This window comes from Vidua chalybeata, chromosome 18 (assembly GCF_026979565.1).
Source record: "Vidua chalybeata isolate OUT-0048 chromosome 18, bVidCha1 merged haplotype, whole genome shotgun sequence".
Lineage (NCBI taxonomy): Eukaryota > Metazoa > Chordata > Aves > Passeriformes > Viduidae > Vidua > Vidua chalybeata.
Window position 1 is genome coordinate 11893059 of NC_071547.1, and position 22229 is coordinate 11915287.

At 43.0% G+C, this 22229-nt stretch overlaps 1 protein-coding gene across 1 annotated transcript; it reads left to right on the plus strand.

Moving 5' to 3' along the window:
* Nucleotides 1–915: 915 nt before the first annotated feature.
* Nucleotides 916–17772, plus strand: CRKL (CRK like proto-oncogene, adaptor protein). Its single transcript, XM_053959234.1, has 3 exons — nucleotides 916–1688; nucleotides 4834–5296; nucleotides 13850–17772. Exons 1-3 carry the CDS (start codon nucleotides 1375–1377, stop codon nucleotides 13982–13984), a joined length of 912 nt encoding a protein of 303 aa, XP_053815209.1. The 5' UTR covers nucleotides 916–1374; the 3' UTR covers nucleotides 13985–17772.
* The last annotated feature ends 4457 nt before the right edge of the window (nucleotides 17773–22229 follow it).

Here is a 22229-nt window from a genome sequence, read left to right on the forward strand (position 1 = left end):
GGGCCCCGGGACGTGAGTCAGAGCTCGGTGCCTGTCTGGGCTCACGGCGCCAACCTCCCTCTCAAATTCAAACAGCTCATCCGCACCATGTGCCAAGCGCTGCCCCCGAGCCCTGCTGAGTCCTTTCCGGGGTTTCCTTCCTCTTCAGCGGCTGCGACACCATCTTCCCTCCCGCCTGGGCCACTCTGGGCTTTGACCCCGTTATCTGGGAACAAGGCTATGAAGAGGCAGGAAACGGCCCCTTAGAGCACGTAGGAAATTATCTCGAGATCAGAGATGATTATCACCGCGGGCCGTTTTGTTCCTTAAAAGAAAATTAACTAGTAAAAACCAGCAAAACCTCAGGGGAGGTGGTGTCTGTCTGCAAACCGCCTGGGGTCAGGGTGCTGGCACCCCTCAGATCCAGGAGCAGTGAGAGCAGCCCGAGGCAGTCCCGGGGCACCGGGGAGCAAAGCCTGGGGCTGGGCGGCACCGAGCAGGGAGAACGTGCCGAGAGGGATGGGGAGAAGATGGAGGGTGCCCCTCAGATACCTTATGGCCAAGGGCTGGGGAGTTTCTGGGGGGTGACCCGCGTCAAAGCGCGCCTGCAGCACTGAGGGAGCCCTGCCCTATGAGGGGATGCGGCAGGCGCTCGGTCACCCCCGCCTCACTCACCGCACCGACCGGGGGTGCGCCGGGGACGGCTTGAGTGACTCGCGCGGAGAAACGGGGAAAGGGCGGCTCTCCCGCTCCCCTGGGCGCCAGCACGGGGCACCGGGGCACGAACCCCCCGCCCGGCCCCTGAGGCGGGCGCGGCCCCGCGCTGCCGCCGCCGCCATGGCGCGTGCGCGGGGCGGTGTCTCGGAGCGTTCGCGCGGCCCGGCGCAGCCGCCATTTTGGAGCTGGGCTCGCGAGGGGAGGAACCCGCGGGAGGACGCGGCGCCCGGCGCTTCTGCCTCCCCCGTCCCGCCCCGAGCCGAGCCGGCTCCGCTCGCCGCGTTCTCGGGCCGCCTGTCCGTGTCAGCCGCCGCTGCTCTTCGTCACCCGCCTGGCCGGGCCCGCCGCAGGCCTGAGAGAGGCGGGAAGGATGCCCTGCACACCCCGCCGCTGAGGGAGACTCGGGGGCCCTGCGCGCCGCGTCTGGCCAGCCCCACCCCAGCCGCTCCTCGGCCCTTCGCCTCCAGCGGCACGGAGCTTCCTTCTCCCTTATCCCCCTTTCCCTGGGTTTCCTTTCTCCTGGACTAGGCACGAGCCGCTTCCCCCTCGCCCCCAGTCCGCTCCACCTCCCAGGCCTCTCTGCCCAGGCCTCCTCTTCTCCGGGTCTCTTCCTCCGCCTGGGCCTTCGGGCTCCTCACCTTCCTTCCTCCCTTTCCTTCCCCTTCCCCGCCCGGAGCCATGTCCTCCGCCGCTCGTTTCGATTCGTCGGACCGCTCCAGCTGGTACGTGGGCCCGGTGTCCCGGGCGGAGGCGCAGACGCGGCTGCAAGGGCAGCGGCACGGCATGTTCCTGGTGCGGGACTCGTCCACCTGCCCGGGGGACTACGTCCTCTCGGTGTCCGAGAACTCCCGCGTTTCCCACTACATCATCAACTCCCTGCCCAACCGCCGCTTTAAGATCGGCGACCAGGAGTTCGAGCACCTGCCCGCCCTGCTGGAGTTCTATAAGATCCACTACCTGGACACCACCACCCTCATCGAGCCCGCGCCCAGGTGAGTGTCCCCCGCCCCCGCCACACCCACCGCCACCTTTGCTCCGAGTGGCGCCAGGAGGTGCGACCTGTAAAGGTGTCATAGTCCAGCCGAGTAGCTCCGGGAGCCTGGCACTGGATGTAGATGCTATGAATAAATACTAAGGAAACATTCGTTTCTAACGCTGGGCCTTCTTAACGCTCTGGATCTCGCCGACAGTTAAAAGTGTTGCTCTTTCAGTCCAATCATCCACACTCCCTGTGCTGACCTTGTGTGTAAAGGTACCATGTACATCTGCCACGGGCTGTAATGGCCTTGAAAGAGGGTGTGGTCGCACGCCACCCTTTTTGTGTTACCCTTTTCTTCTAGCATTGTCTCTCCCTTCCAAGGATGGTTGAGAAGCTGGTTCACCACTCCTCTCCGTGATTGAAGTACAGCCTCTGAGCTTAGTTTGCTGTCTACCCCTGCACCCACACTGATTACAATAGAACTGGCTTTTATGTGATTAGGCTGCTTCGCCCTATTAAGTCAGCATTAATACATAGGGCAGCATTTCCCAAACTTCCAGAGTGGCATTTCTGCACCAAAATAATGTAAAACACTTATTTCTCACGGTTTGCTTATGGCACTGTTCATCTATATCTGCATATACCATACACTTCACTGAGAAATGCTGTTCTAGGAGGATGGGAAAATGTGACTTGGCTATGAGCTCCTTCTTTGTCCTGGTCCCAGCATGGGACATACCTGCAACATGCATCAGTAGACTGCTTATGAAGAACCCTAGAACATATTCCTTACTTTTAATTAATAAAGCCTTTCTCAGTGTCTTTTGTCAAAACTTTTGGGCTTCCTGGATAGAATGAAATTAAATTAAATATGAGAAAAGTAGTGACATATTGAAAAAATAAATCCAAATTGGTTCACTCCTGAATTCTGCATTTTAATATCTTGTTATGTTTTGCAGATTAGCAAGTTCTTAGGAGGGAAGAATAACTTTTAGGTTTATAATCACAACTGAACCTTGGCATAGACCAGTACTTAATGACAGTCACTTGTCAAAGATTGACAATAGCTTGTCAAGTTGAAAAACTCAAGTGTTCAAAAGTCATTCTGAAAAGCTGTCAAGTGATGGGCAGGATGTGACAGAAAGCACAACCTTCAGGAACTATTCAATCTGCTGGCAGCCTTTTGGGTAGTGATAGTGGCTAAAAAGATGGGTAGATGAAAAAAAATCGTTTTCACCATTGCAGGAATGCTTAAATGGAGCTGCCCAGTGTTATGTGCATGCTTAAACTTGTAGAGAATTGGGAAGAAAAAAAGTCTTATGCTGAAGCAATCTTCATGCTTATCTCTCTTCTCCAGCCTGGATACTCTTGCAGCTTTCTGGATGCAAAAACTTGTTCGTAATCATTTCTGGCCATGACTGGCTTGGCTTTCTCAAAACACTTGAAAACTTGGAGCTGATTGCACTTGCACATTTGGTATTTGTGAGGAGTCCTGTGCGAAATGTTCTGTGAACATTTTAGTACCACCTTATTTTCAAGGTTTTGGTTGCATGTTGTTCCCTCAGCACAGAGACAAATGGGACCTAACCTGCAGTGAATTGACTTTTTATAGAACTACAAATGGGATCGACTAGGTGTTTTTACTTAGCGTGTCTTTGTTAAAACTCTTACAAAAATCAGTTATGTGGTTGATGGTTTTAAATTCTGTGCAAAGGAGACTTCTTGCTGCAAGAGGGAGGATGAAAGGTAGCATTTCCAGATTTTTGGGTTTTTTAAATTTTTAGTTAATGGACTAGATTTAGAATAGGGGTTGCCAGGTATGTGCTTCAGAACTGTTATGCTAATTCTTATTTCTCTGGCATTTTCCTGGACACAGATGCTTGTGCTTTTGAAAGCTGTTCATTCTTTTAATTGCATAAAGTACAGTCTGAAGGGTGGTTTCTATATAGAGCCCTACAGTACTTTGTAGATCTTGGAGATGACATTTTAAAATTTTAAAACAGTCCTAAATGGACCATTTTAAACTTTCTGTCTGTTTTGTGTCTCTAGTAGTGAGCTCTGACCATCCTTGCTGATGTTGCTGAGCTCTTGCTTATGCAGAGCAATTGTTGTTCCCTGAAGGGTTCCCTCTGTCCCCCTGCTTTGGCTGCAGCAGGGTGTCTGAAAGATGGAATATCTTTATCTTCAGGCCTTCTGGCATATCATGCAAAAATCACAGCGATTTGACTTCCATCCTATTTTGCAAGTAGCAAAAGAGAATTGAAGTAGGTTAATGACATGCATTCTTGCTATCATAGCTTAGATAATAAGTATCTGCTGTGGCCTATATCCACTAAGGTTTTTTGACAGCTGCTTTGAATAAAATGTATAACATTTATGACGAAAATAGTGAAAGCATTCTCATTTGATGGACAATCTTATATATTATCACAGACAACAAAGTGACTGTATTTGACAAATGATGGACATAGTAATAAACAAGTATGTAAATAAATTATAGATAATATGGTTAATAGGCAAAGGAATATTTATAGAAGGCTAGCTTTTTTTTTTCCTTACTTCCTTCTTATCAGTGGATGCAAGTATTTAATTCTGTCTTTATGAAGATGTCATACCATCTTACTTTTGTTCCCTTTTTCCTCTACGGTGTTTCAAGTCTAGCATTTAGTTACTGAATTCTTTAGAAGTGGATGCTGAAGTTAAAAACAAAATAGAATTATTTGGATGACTTTGGAGGTGGCGGGGGACTCTTGGAGAGATTCACAGCTACATTTCTATGTATTGCCCTTCCACCATAGTCTTAGTTTGGTTTTCTGTATCATTACTCTCATAACTTAAGCTATAGAATTAATTTGACTCTAAGATCATCACAACAATCCAGAACAGGTGGATGAAGACTTTGCATTATTTCTCCCAGTTTTCTGTATCCCATGATAGATTAATTTGGGTTTCTGGGGAGGCTGCTTTGGGTGTTATAAGTAATTATTTGAGAAGTGTGAGTTACTCATGAAATGCCTCACAGTGCTACCAAGCCAATGATTTTGTTACAAATCCAAGTAATTAACTCTTCTGTAATTGATGTTCCTGCTGCAAACCTAGTACTTAGCTTTGTTACTGGAAATACAAACCAATAGCTGTTACTTTTACCAAATCTTCAGGTATCCAAGTCCACCAATGGGATCTGGATCTGCCCCTGCCATGTCCACTGCAGAAGAGAACCTGGAGTGTGTTCGGACTCTCTATGACTTTCCTGGCAACGATGCCGAGGATCTCCCGTTTAAAAAGGGCGAGATACTGGTAATTGTAGAGAAGCCAGAAGAACAGTGGTGGAGTGCCAGAAACAAGGAAGGTCGGATTGGGATGATTCCTGTTCCTTACGTAGAAAAGGTAGTCAGACCTTCAGTTGGGAAGCATGGAAACAGGAATTCCAACAGTTACGGTATTCCAGAACCTGCCCATGCTTATGCTCAGCCTCAAACCGCAACTCCCCTCCCCTCAGTATCCAGCACACCTGGAGCAGTGATCAATCCTCTGCCATCCACACAGAATGGACCAGTCTATGCCAAAGCTGTCCAAAAGAGAGTACCCTGTGCTTATGACAAGACCGCGCTGGCATTAGAGGTAAGTTTTTCCTCCAGTCTCAGAGTTTTCAATTGCCTTGTGAAAGAAGAAACTAAAAATTGTTATGGCGAACTTGATGTGGATGACTTCATGTGGAGTCTGTTTATTTATGCTGAGGGACTGAGAAGTTAGGTTACATTCTGAAGAAACATCCACAAGAATTGCTTCATCTATACCACTTCCTTTGAGAAAAGTGACCTAGTGAGTAAATTCAGGACCTGTATTTTCCCTCCCTTCTTGCTTGTTCAACTGTGCAAATGTTACCAGGGTAGCAGAGTGTACACATGCTGAAGAAGTGCTAGTGAGAGGATGGCTTTGCCTCTTCACCTAATCTTGGGGAAGGAAAGAGATGTTCCCTTAATCATTGTAGAGTTCCAGGCTAAGAACTGACAGTGGCATCCTCCAGAGAAAGGTAAAGATTGCTGGCTGATACATTCAGTGTTTCTGATCCTCAGCTCTGAGATGCACTTAAAGATCTTGTGCTGAGAGCTAAAATCTGGGCAGAATATATCAGAAATATTCTAGCCCCTTTTGCTTTGGTTTTCAAAAGTGGAATTTAAGAAACCTTAACACCTAAACTGGGGGTGAGGAGTGTAGAGTAACCTCTGAAGTGCTGCAAGTTCCTGTGCTTGCTATTGCATTTTTAATTTTATTTTTATTAGAGATATCTTGTAAAACTTTAGAGTGTTATTCTATAAAGAATTAATATTGTACTTCTAGTTTAACTGGAATAAATGATTGATTGGAGGAAGTTTTTCAAAGCTATCTCCAGAAGACTGTTACTTTCACATTTAGATGATACTGAAGGCTAATTAACCTGTAATTCAAAAATTACTCACTGGAAATGGTGAAATTTGAGCATGCTGCAATACTTCCAGGCACAAATGCAAGCAAATAAGCATAGGAAGCGGCAACATTTTAGCAAGTAAAAGAATAATGGTTTTTAAAATACTTTTTGAACTTTTCCTGTTGTTTTTGCTCAGTTACATTGCAAGTTAAAGCTGTTACCTATGGCTGATGCTTTTGGCTGAAATTTGGAAGTTTATATTTGTGACTTCCCATTATTCAAAGTGCTCACGCTAATTGCTTTACTCCTGTATTTGTAAGACTTCTAAAGTTACTCTTGTGGTGTTAAATTTCTAAGGTTACTCTTGTGGGGTTAAAAGTTAAATATGAATCACTGGAATTTCTTTGTCTTGTGAAATCTAGCAGCTTGTTATTTGTGAACAATGTGTGAAAATTATCATAGAACAAAGTGTAAATTCACTGCCAACTGCACTGTACAGAAAATTCCTGCCAAAACTACTCATGCTTCTGAAAGCAAAGCAAGGCAAGCGATTGATTTTGTTATGTTATCAATGTGTCATGGAATTACTTCAGGGAACTTACAGAACCACTTGGAAGGTTGGTTCTTACATATAGACTTTTCTGCCTTTAAGTGACCTAGTTAGCCCCATCAGTTTAGCTACTCTAGGATACCAGTAGGATTAATTCTCTGGCCAACAAATAGGTTTGACTTGGTTTGAACCCTCAAATTACTGAAGTTTTGTTTGAGAGATTCTTCTCATTCTCTGATCACTTACTGCCTCGTGTCTCTCAACACTGGCATATTTTGCCTTCCTGTGCAGTCTGTTTTCTTTGCAAGTGTACCTCATCCACACTGTGGCTTCTCAGGAGGCTTCAGAAGCAGAATTCTGGGAACTGTTCTACATTTTCATTGAAATCAGTGATTGCAGCTTCTCCATATCTATCCATGCATAGGGAACTTTAATAACTTTATTATAGCAGTATTTTTTTGTCACTTAGACTATTCTTAAAGAAAAAATAATTCAGCTTCTTTTCATTATTTTCCTTGAGTTTGCAAAACCCTTGCAGGACTCTGATAAAATATTTATTCCCAGCCTTGTGAGGGCTCTACACATTACTAAATAAATTGAACCATTTGAAACTTCTGTTTTGTAAGACCACTGAAAGTAATGTTAGACAAAAAACAGGTTATGGGACTGTTTTGGGGAAGAAAGTTAATGGTGTTCTTTGATAAAAATATTATTTGACAGTTCTCTCCCTCAGTACAGGTGGCCCTTAAGTGGCTGTTCAGCTTGTACAGGTAGAACACCTTGTGAGTGTAATTACATGGTTGCTGATTGTGCAACCTCATCTCAACTGATAAAGCAATATGAAAGCAAAATATCTGTTTGCTGGCTGTAGCCTTGTGTGGTCAGCACACAGACAGTACTTAAAAGGAAGAGAATAGCATCTGGAGTAAATAAAGCCATGGCATAGTAATCTGCTTGACTTCCTTTTAAGTGGAGCAGTGTCATTCTTCTTGGTTCAGCTTGAAAATGAGACAAGCTCCCTGCCTGCAAGTCCAGTGTTTCCATTGTACACTATTGTTTACAGAAGCTGACAGAATTTTTCTTTAAGAAAATGTAAGAATTTATAGCCTGTTACAGAGAAGTTTGTTTTGTAAGCAAGTTTTTTGTTGGTTTTTTTTTTGTTTGTTTTTTAATTTATTACATGAAAAATGTAAGTGACCAAATGACTATTCTACAGAAAATCTGAAATGAGATCTGATAGATTGGATAAATATGAATTCAACTGGTGAATTTAAAAGTGTGACAATTTAAGAGCAACTACAATTTTAGTTCTGTAGGATAGTAATAGGGCATTTATTTTTGCTGGGCTAAGTTTATTTAACATTATATAGACTATAGAGTGGTTTGGGTTGGAAGGGACCTTAGAGCTCATTTCATCCCACCCCCTGCCATGGACAGGGACACCTTCCACTAACCCAGGTGGATCCAAGCCCCATCCAGTGTGGTCTTGGACACTTCCAGGGATGGGGAGTTCACAGCCTCTCTGGGTAACAATACTGGTGTTATTGAAGTTACTAATGCCTAAGTCTTGACTCGATCCTATTGTATTATATACTCCACTTTTATTCTCTACAATAAAAAATTAAATTATAATCTGTTTATAGGCTAAAATGATAGTTGTAAGTATAGACAATATCTCAAAGCTTACAGCTGGTGGTACATGTAATTTTATGCATCTCCCTGTACCAGGGAACAGTTAGTAAAGTCTACAATAAATTACATATATTTCTAAGATTTACTTATGCTCTTGTCCGTTGAGTTACTTTGGCAGTTCAGATTTAATGTTTTTAATGAACATGAAATTCTACAGATTGAAGTTTGTAGCTTCTCACTACAGCTAACTTCATTACCAATATGTGTAGAATTTTATGGATACTGCATTAAAAAAGCCCAAACCACTAAATAAGCAAGCTACAAAATAAAAATAGAAACCACCAAACCCAACCCCTAACCGAAAAGCTCAACAGCCGAGAAGCCAGGTCTGTTTCTTTACTTGTGTACTTGTAGCCAAGAAGCTATTTCCTTCCTTTCTGGTGCTGTAGAGGAAGGGCTATGAAGGACAGGGTTACAGTGTCCTGTGCTTACTGGGACCAAAACTCTGCACCACAGGGTTATGCACTGCTCTTCTCCCATCCTGCTGATTACTGTGGGAAAACCAGGAGGGCATTCCCATGTTCAGAGGACTTACACTTTAAGGTGATTGATTTGATTCTTTGGCACTCTTACTGTGATGCAGAGCAGCAAAGTCTACCTGAAAGTTTCCCAGCCTTTAAAAACTTGCAGTAATTCTATAGCCAGTCTGTTAGAAACAGTGTTGTTTCAAACTGACAGGCTCTAACCAGGACATGAACAACAAATTCTATATTCACTTATAACATGGAATGAAATAGGGTAAGGTGCCAGACAGTGGGAGACCAGCAGCAGCCACCAGATTTATACCTGTTGTGCTTTAAAAAATGTTCTTAAATATATCACCAATGCTCTAATCAGTGTCATAGTTAATTTTGAAGGCAGCAGTGGTTCTAGAGTTCATTTCCAGACTTAACAGTGTTATGGAATCAAAGATTTATTTTTTCTTTTTAAACATGAGTTGTACTATATTTTTTAAAGTTTTTATACCAGTGTTTTTATAGACTTGTGCCTGCATTATAGTGTTAAGTAGTTTACCTTTTTGTGATGTAGCAATCATACCTGTGTATATTTGCTAGTACAGCGTTAACCTGTCACTGAAATGTTTTGGAGAAATAAATATCCATCCACCATAATTATATAACTGACTTACAATATTTCTCCTGAGCTTGTTACAATTAGGTTACAGTTAACTTTTTCCCTCTTCAAAGGAAAGTTGAGACAAGTAGGCCAAAATGTGCTAGCAGTAGAACTTTCTTAATTAGGAAATTAGGCTACTTCTTTCAGTAGACAACAAGCATTGTGTTTTTCTTAAGCCAAGGAAACTTAGCCTTGCTGTGTTACACATTAAAATGCATCTAACCCACAAAGTCTAGATTTTCAGCAAAGTATTGATCCTATATTTGTGTAGTGTGAGCTGTTGATCAGGGAGCTTTAGTTGCTGTAACTGTTGAACTGAAAGTAAACTCTCCAGATTCTGTACAGTCACGACAGTGGCTCAATGTGAAGGAGACAGGCTACCACCTGTAATGAAAAGCACTTACTTGATGCTGCAACCCCTGCTCTGACAATTTTCCTGGCTCTTGGAGAAATGCAAAGTTCCTTTGTTTTAATCTGTTCCTAGGCGAGGCCTGATTAATTGCATCTAGCACTTCCACATTTCTGTGTTGCCCTTGAACCTCCTTTCATGCCTCAAGAATGGATGAAGCTTTTCCTCTGAACTGTTTGATTCTCCAGTTTGGGAATCAATTGTGTTCTGGCCCAGAACATCAGAACTGAAGGATAATTAAGCTGTGCTTTTAGACTGGTGCTTTCTTGGATCTTCCAATACAGCAGCAGCTCCTTCAGTGTCCTTTTGTCCTGTTTGCAGAGTGGCTGAACTCTGCCTCTCTTGTGTAGCTCCTCACTTTGGGGACAGTGGGGTATCAGGTATTTTCTCAGTGTTGGACCTTGTCTGTTCTTCTCCAGACAGGCAGCTGGCCTGAAGAACTCTTTTGTTTTGGTATTAATGTTAGTGTTAGCAGAGAAGGTGAGCTGTGACACTAATTAGGATAATGACTGAGATTTAACACCCTGTAGATTCCAGAGAGCAGTGTTTACTATAGCACTGACCCAGTGGGCTAAAATGATGATTTAGAATTTTAATGCATTTTTATCTCCTTAAACTTATATTACAGAACTTTATCAGCCATAGAACTATTAACATAGAATTGTTGGAATATCTGTAAAACTCATTGAATTGGTTGACTAAAATGGCTTGAAGGAAACCTTTTGCAGAGTATGAATCAGCTTCAAATGGAAGGCAGGTATGGAAGAGTCTAGAGTAAATGAAGTAACCTTTCTGACTGACATGTTCCACAGCTTGTGTTTCCCCAGGGCTTTGAATTCATGCTCTAACGAGGACATAATGAAAGATGCTATCTAAAATACATTTTGATTTTTATCATTTGGGTGTAACCAAATGGCTGCATTTCAGAAGTATTACTCATTTCAGCAGTGATGCTTCATTCCAGCCATGCTGGTGTGCTTCACAACTGAATTAACTTATCTGAGAGATGCTGAGTCTAAGGAAGTGTTCTCCTCATCTGTAGATAAGGGCTATTAGCTGTCCAGAGTCATGCAGGAAGTTTGTGGCAGAGATGAGAATAGAACCAGGTCTCCTGACTCTGTCCTGTGCCTAATCATAAGACAATTCTTCTGACTGGTTTAAAACATTATCTGAAAAAAAATAGTGTGTTAAATAATTTTAGTGGGAGATTGCACCTCAGCTGACCATGTTATAGATGATTTAAAAGGCATTTATGAAATAATGCTTTTACTTGGGGGAAAAATACATAGAGGGACTAGTTGACCAGATTTTTCTAGACATTTTTGAAATTCAGGTCTTTAAGGTAAGATCCATGAATAAGTCTAGCATGAAATCAAGGTTCCTGCACCAAAAATCTTATTTCAACATACTGTTTAATTTAGTCTTCTCAGGAAAACTACATTTTTAAAATAATACAGCACAAGAGGATATTCAGCAGCTTTCATTAAAAAAAAAAAGCCCTCTCAAAAATAGTAGAAAGTTATTGCAAATTAATTTACTATTCCAGTGGTTCTCAGCATATGGGAGTATGTTTTGAGTAGCTTTTTTTCAGCCAGCTCTCTTTAGTGGCAGATGCTGGTGTGCAGCAGCTTTGCTCACCCAGCAGCATGAAGGACATTTTACATCATTAATCTATAGGGCAGTTTGTTGCCATGCAATAGGAGGCATATTTTAAATACTCTTTTCACTCAGTGAAGCAAAGATTTCCAAACCTATTCACCAAGCCAAGTCTTTCAGAACCAAGCTGAAGAATATCTGTTCTAGAGCATCAGAATGAATAATGGATTGATCTCTACAGCATATGAACAGAATTACATTGTCAGACTCTCAGAAAGTGCAGGTCCACGTTTTTGATTCAAAACATCATTTTTAAAATTAAAGGGTTTGGTTTATGGAGTAGTGAAAACACAACCCATTAGCTTTAAACTGTTGTGATGTCGGCTGCATCTTCCTCAGGTTGGGTCTAGAATTTGGAACTTAGATCTGTCTTCAAGGGTTATTTAAATGTAGCAAATGTAACACTGAGTATTTATAGATCTTATCAGCATTTTCCTAAAGAAACATTTGCTAGGTTCCTGTTTAGGTCATCTTGTTACTATTTAAAGCTTTCTTGAGTGAGGAGTCTGACAAATTGTGCTTTTTAGCAAATACACAATCAGAGCATGCTGCCGCAGGCCCTGGAGAGCTGAAAAGCAGTCGGGTGAATTCTGTGTGTACGTGCAGTGTTTAACTGCTTAATTCTGTATGCTGACTTCATGTTTGAGTTTAGGAGCAGCATATATAAAAATGTCCATTTAAGAAATTAATATGGCCTCAGTTGTATCCTAAGAACTTAAGGGACTTCAAAGGGTTTTCTCCTCTCTTACAATTGTTCCAAGTGAGACAGTCTCAAATATGGGGGGCAGACAGGACACAGCCAACCAAAGTAGTGGAGAAAAAGTAAGGAAGCAGAGCAAACATAAGCCTTAAGTCTCTGAGAATAGTTTCAAAGTTCAATGAATTTCATTTTAAGAGACATAACACTGAGTGACTGACTGCCAACCAGTTTATTATAGTATCTTAAATTTCACTTAAAGGTTCTTGCTTCTGCATGATCTTCCAAAATACCTGTTACAATAATGGTAACTGGGTTAAATGGGCTTCAAATAATCTAGTGACATGCACATTGTTTTGTAAACTCAGGGCTTTTTCTTTAACATAAAATATACAGGTCTCACCTGAAAAGTTTAAGGATGTTGCCAAGGGCCTACCTGCATCTGGTCTGAATTTTAATACTATTTAGAAAATGTAGAGAAATTGCTTTACATATTATATCAATGTCTATGTTTTCCCTAAATAAGTTTAAACCTAGTTTCCTTTGAATTTCACAGCTGTAGTTTGATAACTGAGACTCAATTACAAAGAGCTTGGACCTAGTTTGGGAAACAAACTGTTGGGCATTGGTCATAGGCTGGTTCTACTTTTTGTAAAATTAGTTTTTAGCTGCTAATGTCACTTTTCTAATATTTACTGTAGTTAGCACATAGAGTCAAATAAGTAAACAGGAAGGGAGGGGGAAAGTTAGTGAGCTGCTGTAACAGACCACGTGTTCAGCTCTCAGAAGAATGAGTATTTAGCTTGTCTTAAATGCTTCTTGTCAATTTGGATATTTCATTTTGTAAATTGTCCTAATCCAGATTAAATATAGCTGTTGAATGGTAAGAGTATAATTTATCATCATTTGGGCTGTTGTTTCTTGCTTGATCATAGCTTAGACTTCTCTCGTTTTCCACTGCCAGATAGGAAGAGAATAGGTATGGTAGGAAAGCCTGACATATCATCATTCCTGCTTCAAATGCTTTGACAGGAAGTAGATGTGAAAACCACAAATAAAGTTAGAATCTACATCTACTACTACTGAAAAAAAAAAAAAAAAAAGTTTGAGATTGCTTTTCCCCACTTTGGAAGTGTACCATTATTTTAGAAATTACAGAAGGTTCTTAGACTGTGATCATCAGAATTAGAGCTTCAAGTATTGGTTTCTTTCCCTTAGGAATCTTTCTTTGAAAAACTACATTTCTTTTAAGTTAGCTGCTGCTAAAACCAGTCCCAGTACTGTGCTCTTTTGAAAGGATGTTGTGACTCATCACTGATGGTAGCGTTACTGATGTGAATTTATATCTAAGCTAAAGATACTGTTGCATGAAGCTGTAAGCTCGCCTATAAAAAGAGGTGTAGTTCAGTAATCTTTATAAATATACATGTAATTAAGAATCTCAGAGCACAGACAACATTATTATGTTTAGCAGCAAAGTGCTGGTATTGTAGTTCAGTAAAAGAAACTTTTCAATTGAACCTTCTGCCAAGAAGAGGGCAAGATTTCTTTCCCTACGATGGGCTTCTTTGCGTTCTTCATTTGATTTGTATGAGAGGTGAGAATCCCATGTATGATAAGGGGTTTTTTTGTTTCTAATTCTGCAGGTTGGAGATATTGTGAAGGTCACGAGGATGAATATAAACGGTCAGTGGGAAGGAGAAGTCAACGGTCGGAAAGGGCTCTTCCCTTTCACGCATGTCCAGCTATTTGACCCTCAAAACCCAGACGAGAACGAATGACTCCCTCTGCCCGATTTACACTGCTGCTTCATTGTCCTGGCTATCATTAGCATTGTTTGAGGTGGGATGATGACTTAATGGCACATTGCTAGCATTGCCCATTTTCCAGCTTGCTGCAGTTTGACAGTTCTTTTAATATACATTTGGAATACATACAACTGAAGTCACTGCCTGACCTTCAGACCATAGTTGCATCATCCAGAATTTAGTTTCACTTTTAAAAATTTTTTGGGCCTTAAGCTGCAGAAGACTGAACCAGAATATAGCAGAGAGGTATGGGAAAAAAACCTTTCCTGCTGAGACTTCCATGGACGTCTTCTGGTTTGCTCAGTAGAAAGAGCCCAATCTTAGGTCAAACATGCAACTTTGTGCATTACTGTCCAACAAAAAGCAACAACAAAAATGCAATTTTAGAATTGAAGAAGATTTAGTTTTGAAATGACCTGTCCTAAGGTAGTACGTTTAAAATGATGGTTTCTTTAAAGGACAATAATTGGAGCTTATGTATTCTAAGCAGTTGTAATAGACACTGCTCTTTTCTGTTAACTCTTAAGCTTGTTGTTGACCTTCCTGAAACAGTGTGTGTTAAATGCAAATAACCATTGATTGAGCTGCATTGAAGCTGAGGCATTTATTTATAAGGAAACCTAGGAGGGGTTGATACTTGTAACTTGGTTTTGACATATTTAATGCATTTCTGTTGATTTTTGCAAGCACTAACTGTAGAAAATGAGCTTTATGGGGAAACACTTTGGCCTGGTCTACATACAGCTCTTCTGCAGTGTTGAAAGTGTAGTTTTACTACACAGAAGTGCTTGTCATCAAGCTGTTACTTGGTAGACAGATCAGATTGCCATGAGGAGAGGTAGGAGTGGGACAGAAGAATTTAGTAAATACTGATAAAATCCTCTTATTTAAACATTTAAAGACCTTTTATATCAATTTCTCTGCAGGCTTCCTGCTCTCTCCAAAGTTTCCTAGCTATACCAGCCCTAGCTCATCAAAAGTTCCTTTTCAAACACAGTACCTTTTTACCAGAGTGTCTGTGTTGCTCTGCTTCTCTTCCAGAGCTGCTTTCATCTTTTTCCCCTTCCTTCTTTTTCCTTGCTTGTATCCCAACTCCTCTGCATGCTGACATCTTTCTTTTACCCTTCCTAAGGCATTGGCTCTGTTTGATATATGGCCCAGGTCCCTCCTCTTCCCAGCATCCTCTAGAAAATGGTTAATTGGAGTCAGCTGCCTGGGTTCCCCCATGTGATAATGCTGGGGCTGGAGGAGGCCACAGAGGTGTCTGTTACTAGTGTAGCTCCTTCCCTCTTTGTGTAGCTTTTTCCCTCCTAAACTCTCTTGCTGTGATTGTTCTGCAGCAGGGAGTGCCTGGCTGCAGCTGGGGTGAGCTCTGTTCGGGTGCTCAGCCTGAGCCTGGGTGCAGGATATGAAAGCGTAGGCACAGGGGAATCCTGTGCCACCTTCTTCTAATGTGTCTTGTAGGTCAACTGGAATGCTCTTTTCAAAATGATGGAACACTGAATTAACAGAATACATGTCTGCAAAGATACAGCTACAAAACCTCCCTTTTCAGACAGCCTGGTTAAGGTAGATGTCCAGTGTGAAGCTGGCAGGAAAACAGCAGCTCCCATTTTTCAACTTTGGTAGGCTGTTGGTTGTAGCAAAATGAGAAACTTCAAACACCTGCAGAATGTCATCAGATCTTACAAATGTCTAATGATATAAACATTGTCTTAAGTTCCAGCATGTTTTCTTGTTGATTTGTGTTGCTTGATCCTAATAAAAGCATGTTGTTGGTCGTTCACGTGGGAGTGCCATGAAATCCTCAGTTGGAAGGCACTGAAGAACTGCAGAAATGGCATTCACAAGCAGACATTCAAAATGCCAGGTTTTAAAGAAGTCTCTCCATTCATCTATTAACTGTTTTCTGTAGTATTGATCCAAGTGGCTGACAGTCTGGAAGTTCTTGTAGAGCATTTTACTACCAAATTAACTGTGAAGTAGAGTAGCATTGACTGAAGTGTTTGGTGCTGTAATTCTTGACAATAGGCATTGACATTTTGTCTTGCAAAGAAAAGCTATGCAGTTCTCTTAAGTAAAGAAGGTCATGTTTTTCCTGTGCCCCAACAATACCTACACGTTTACTACACAGATTGTACTACTGAAAGTCATCTTCTGAATACAAACTGCACTAAACTCAGTCTGCTGCAGAGAAATCTTATTTCAGGCCTGACCTAGTTACAGGCAACTCTTCAGAAGACTGATTGTAGAATTCTTCCTTTGCGTGGTAAATAAATACTGTGAGATTTGAGATCTTGAACATAACTTTTAACCTGATTTTTTTTTACTGAAATAAACATCTTGACTCATCCCCTCATTGAATAAGGTGTACACTTTGAACACAAACATTGTTTTAGGTTTAATTATGTTCCAATACTGCAGAAAAGCAAAGTACTTTACCTTCAAAACTATGCAAAATTTGTGTGTAGTGGTATCTGATGCAAAGACAAGAATTCTTGAATTTCTGTGAACCTGGTTTTAGGCCATGAATGAACAGTGTTTCTCCAAGTAGCAGCGGTGTGGTTCAGGTATGTAAAATGTGGTTTCAATGTAGCATACTGACCAGCCTAAGCTGATTGTAACCTCGCTTCAAAATGTGTCTTGGCTATTTTACTATGAGACAAGTATTTTCATATAAAGACTGCATTGGATCAGTGTGTGTTTCTCTTTGAAGGACTCTGGATTCTCAATTGCTTGTCGCTTGCTTACACATGTGCTGTCGTTTTATGAAACCTCTTAAATCTGAGTGATAATCTTATCAGTGTAAATGTTCTTGGGCGTGTAAGGTAACCTTGATATGAAGCATGAGAGCCTGCAAGTGATGGCTTCGATCTATGCACCATTAAAGTTGTCCTTGCTTTGGAACTAGGAGCTGGTGTAATGACCTGGTGCCACAGTAGTCAACTGTCACGAAAGGCTTGGCTTCCTCCTGCTGTGTACATGTGTATATAGACATTGAAGCCTCTGAGCAGTCTGAAAGTTTAAATGAAAACTGTTTTAATCAGTGTCCATCACTGGATAAGCGCTTATTTAATTCATGATTGTTTACAAATTGGGAGAGAATAAACAAAAGGGAATATCCTGTTTGGGTTGAGGCTCTGAAGAGCCTGAGCATTATTTTTGTAAAGGGAGAAACAGCATTCTTTGTGCCATTTCATGTGCCTGTAAAATAATTTTTTATATTGTATTAACATCCTGGGAATGAGTGGGCTGCCTTTGTTTTCTAGTCCAGTTTTCAAGCATTTTCCTCAATACCTGCATTTGAAAGTGAGACTTGCCTAAAAGACTGCCTTTTGGGACCAGTGAAAGCGTTCCTGTATAGTTGTCATTTTCTGTTTATTTGTGTTAAAGCGTATTTTGGGACAAGGATACAATTATTGCAGTGGGAAAGGTGGCCTTGTATTTGAGACAGTCTTCACTGTGTAAACTTTTAAACACAATATGTAATTTAAAGACCATGATCTTCAGGCAATAATATTAAGTGTAAGCTTTTAAATTTTATTTTGGGGATCATAGCTTGTTTTATTTTTTGTGCTATAAGATTAACAGTATTAAATGAATTATATTCTTAGAATTTACGGAGTGTCTTTTCTTAAGATTAGTGCCTTTTTAATTTCTTACTCCACTTAATTCATAGAACTGGTCCCAACATCAAGCCACTGTGTTTTTTCCCCAGTGCCCTGTTTGTACAGTCTAAATAAAACTTGCCTCAACTTACAGTATTATTTGTCGTCTTTAGTCTGAAAACCTTGACAATAACAGCAGAGTGTTTAAGCCCTTACTCTGTCCTTACAATGCCCTGTTCTGTGGGTGAACAGTGCTTGCCAGCTGAAGTTTTCCAGAATCAAAGGAAGAATTAAGCAGGAGAAAATGCTGTTGCCAGGCTGAATGATACTCTCCTGTTCCATCCTCGTGCTTCTTCTCAGACAATACTGCTGGGCTGTGGAGGTACCCATGAAAAAGATGCATCTCTGGTGATACAGATGACCACTGTCTCCTCTACCCTGACGCCTGACACGTCCGTGCTCTTCCACCACTGTATTTATTGTGCTCTTTGGCCCCAGCTTTTAAGGGTCTCTGGAAACCATAACCTTTGTCTACTGTGATGCCCTTGACTGTGCTTGTAAGAATGACTTGTTTATGCAATGGTTTGAATTTTGCTTATTATTGGTTGAGTAACTAAGGTGTAACCTGTGCAGGCACTGGAGAGCAGGGACTGCAGCTCTGGCCCCTGCCACAAGATGCTGGTGCAAAACATCAGAACTGTCTGTATTTGGAAGTCAGAACCCACATCCTGGTCATCTTCTGCCTTTTCAGTCAATCCAGATCAATAGTAACTTAACTAAACTTAAAGGTTTTTTTCAGTTAAGTCATTAACAAGTTGTTGATACTTGAGCTGATCCTGTATAGGAAGAAAACTTAAGAAGAACATCAGCCATGCAACTGCTGCCAAGGAGAAGCCTACAAAGCTTGTATTGGTTCCCTGGACTCTGTAGGTATGGTGACAGCCCCGTGTTTGTCTTCTCTGGAGTACAGATTTCCATGTGATGTTAATAAACATTCATAGCCAACTCTGCATAGTGTCTTATCATCAAATAGTCACATTTGGCAAGTTATGTTTTGGAGAAAACCAGTTGTGTTTTAAAGATGAGAATAGGTCAGATACATTCAGTGGGCTTGGTAATCCTGTTTCAGGCTAAAAGGCAAAAAGTAAAAGGTAACAGGAAGCAAGCAGTAACTCAAGGTGGGTTTATTTGTCTTACCTGCATTCAGGCTTCCACAAGTGCAAATCTGAAGTAGTTCAGTTACTTCAGTCCAACAACAGGCAGCACAAAGCCTCCATTTTTCAGTGCAAGGTGGGATCAGCTGGGTTCATCAGTTTGTCACTGATTTATTTAAAAGGTTTTATTTCTAAACCGGTGTGATGCCAAACACCCTTTTAGACATACCCAGAGGTGTCTGTTGGAGCTTACACCAGTAGGAAATACACCTAAATAAACCAAACAAACTGCAGCCACAGCAGAACACAGTTCCATTTCTACATGATTCTCCAGAGTGTGGACTGTGCACAGATGAAAAGTTCCTGAGGTCCACACTCACCTTGGAGCAACCATACTGATTTTTGTCACCCATATCATTCCCTCTGCCTTGTTTTTAGAGGAGAGGTCAGCTGCTCCTGTAGCAGCTGTTGAACCACCAGTCACAGCTCAGCAGGGAAAGGTAAAGCAGTTCTGATTTCAGGAACTCTCCATCCCCCGAGCTGCAAACTGGCGGTCGCTGTGCGAACAGCTGAGCCCCACTGCAGCAGGGCTGCGTGTCCAGGGGGGACAGGCAGGCAGCAGGGAAAGAAACCATCACAGCTGTCCAGAGTGAGCCTCCTGCTCTGACTGAAATGCAAGCCCTGAAAGCTTGCCGAGAGCCACAGCGGCACGGATTGTTGTGACTCATTGACACCGAGTGTTGTGTGCCCACCCTGAGTCAGGCTGTCCACGCACTGCTCCAGCTGCCCGCCCTCCCCGGGAGCAGCCTGAGAACCCAGCGCCCACCACCGTGACTCAGCCCATCTGCTCACGGGGGCTCCTGCTCCAGACTGGCACAACCTTGGGAGCTAAAAGCTGAGCTACCCCTGCTCTGTGGTGTGACGGTGCCCACCGGGGACTGGCAGCCCCTCGGTGCAGCCTCACCTGCGGAAGATCCATCCCGCTGCTCCCGAGGCAGGCAGGGGAGCGAGAGGCGATGGGGAATTAACGCCGTGCTCCCCTCAGTTAACCTTCCCAGCACCTGCTTGCTTCATTCCAGGCATTTTGTAACCAGAACCCTCCCTGCACGAGTTCCTAGTCTAACCCGCTGCTGGCACAGCAGACAATTGGATCAGAGCTAAATCTGGAGTATCCACAGGGAACTGGCTCCTGCTTCGTACGTCCTGGCTGGTCCAACAAGGGCATCTGAAAGTCAGTGCTGAGAAATCCGTTACTAGCATTTGGTCTAGAAATTTATCACTAAAGCTGAAGTGAAAGTGTGGATCCAAGGGACTGTTAATCCCTCTCCACTGCGCTGATTCCCAGTCTGTGCTATCCAGTGAATCCTCTCCAGATCCTCAGGCAGGAGCAGCTCTCCCTGGGCTGTCAGAGGGCAGCAGGGGTAGAAGGGCAGTGCTGGACTTTGCCTTCCCCCAGCTGCCCCTGCACCCAAAATCCAACTGATTTGGGGGGAGTAGCAAGTCCAAGGAGAGGATGCTGTTTTGAACAGACAGAAGGGACTGACATAAGTGAACAACAGGAGTTGATTTGAAACTCTTGGCACTCGACTCCTGTTCAGCCCACCACCAGTCAGCAGCCAAGCTTGAGACCCCCAGGGATGCTCCTGACAGAAGTGACAAACCCAGCCAGGCCTTAGAGTGCACTGTTGCTATCCTTGTCATAAAAAATACAAAAATCAAACTTGCCCATTTTTCTTACTGGGGAGTAGTGACCCCCTGTATTTCTAGACACGATTTCCACAGTTTTTAATTATTCTGTTACTTTACTACTTTGATCTGGATTATGTGGTTCAGGGGCTCTCATGGGGACTTCTACCTGCTGAATCCATTTCTGTTATGTTAGACCATCTCTTCTTTTCCTCTCTTCTTGTGACCAGTGATACAATTAATCCACTGACCTTGAAGAGAAAGAGCTTTTCTCTTTCCAGGTATCGCAGCTGGTGCTCTGGCTCCGAGTCTGCAGTGATACACAGCCCTGGGCTGGATTCCTGCTGAGCATCAGCCTCATGCTCTGCAGGGCACAAAGGAAATGTAATTCATCAGGCTTGGCCTTCATTGTGTAAGGAAGAGCCATATCCCACAAAGATCGAACACCCCCTGCTGTGCCCGACTACCTGGAATAGCTGTGCCTACTCGGCACTTTGGAGAACCAGATCTAAAATTAACAAAGATCATTTCCCTGCAAGAAATAGCACCTTGGCCTGGACATGAGACACATCAGCAGGAGTCTGAAACAGAAAGGCTAAAATTAACTCACTTCTGGGGTTCTGCTGAATGTGCTAACACAGGTCTGACCACTACATGCAGGATAAGCAGCACCATCGGCAATCTCTGGCCAAAATCATCCCGAAGTGCAGGATGTACCCCAGCAGTGACAAAAAGGTTACTCCAAGTACTCAGCAGTAGCTCCTGCCTGTATGAGGCTCAGTGACCCACCCTCACCATCACTAGTGACCATCTGATCGAGGCAGAGGTGGGTGATGGGATGGGAACAGCTCTCCAGCTGGTGCTGGATTTCTAGCAAGGCTTTGTGCTGTACAGCAGCAGAAGCCCACAGACCTCCACAGTGGTGTTGGTGAGATCAACACTGGCAAATCTAAACAGACAAAAATAAAGACACACTGGAGAGCAGCCTAGGAGCAGAAAGTGTGTGCTGTCCTTAACAGGGCAGTAAATATGTGAGACTTGCATCCATTGGCTGTGCAGGGCTCACGCCTCCCTCGCTGCAGTGCCCTGATTTCAGCCCACACTGCAGCCCTGTAGCCCCATGGCAGAGCTGCATTGGAACAGCTGTGGAAAATGGAGAGGTGTGGAGATGATGTACCTGGAGAAGGACAGGCTGATTTAACACCCCTCCCTGCTGCCAAATGCTCTGTGGGCTCTGCAGTCATCACCCAAAATAGAGACACAGTCTGTGCCTCCTCCAAGAGACAGTCCCTGCTGGAAATATATCAGGGCATTGCTTGGGGCAGTGATTTCCTGCAGGAGCCACCTCGGGAGATGACAGCACCATGTCCCACTGTACCTGGCTCCTTTCCCTCTCCCCCACCACTGAAGTTGCCTGTTGATGCTTGTTACAGCCTGGGAACACGGGACACAGGGCTTGACCTAGCAAGGAATGTAGGCAGGGTTTGGGCAGAAGGGAGGAAAGGTCCTGCATTAACCTCACAAATCCACCACACATGCTGTCACCTACTGCTCAAGACACAACAGGTCCCTTCCTGGCAGAGGCAAGGGGCTCCAAGGCAGCCCCTGTGACAGCCTTGTCTCTCTGGGACCAGACACACTGCCCCAGAGCTACCTGCACTTCTCAAGCAGAGACACATCCTCCCCACGGAGAGCAGCTCATCCCAGGTAACCACCTTCTCCTCCCCCGGTTTTGCTGCCAGGTTCCTCCTAAAATGTGAGCTGCTTCAG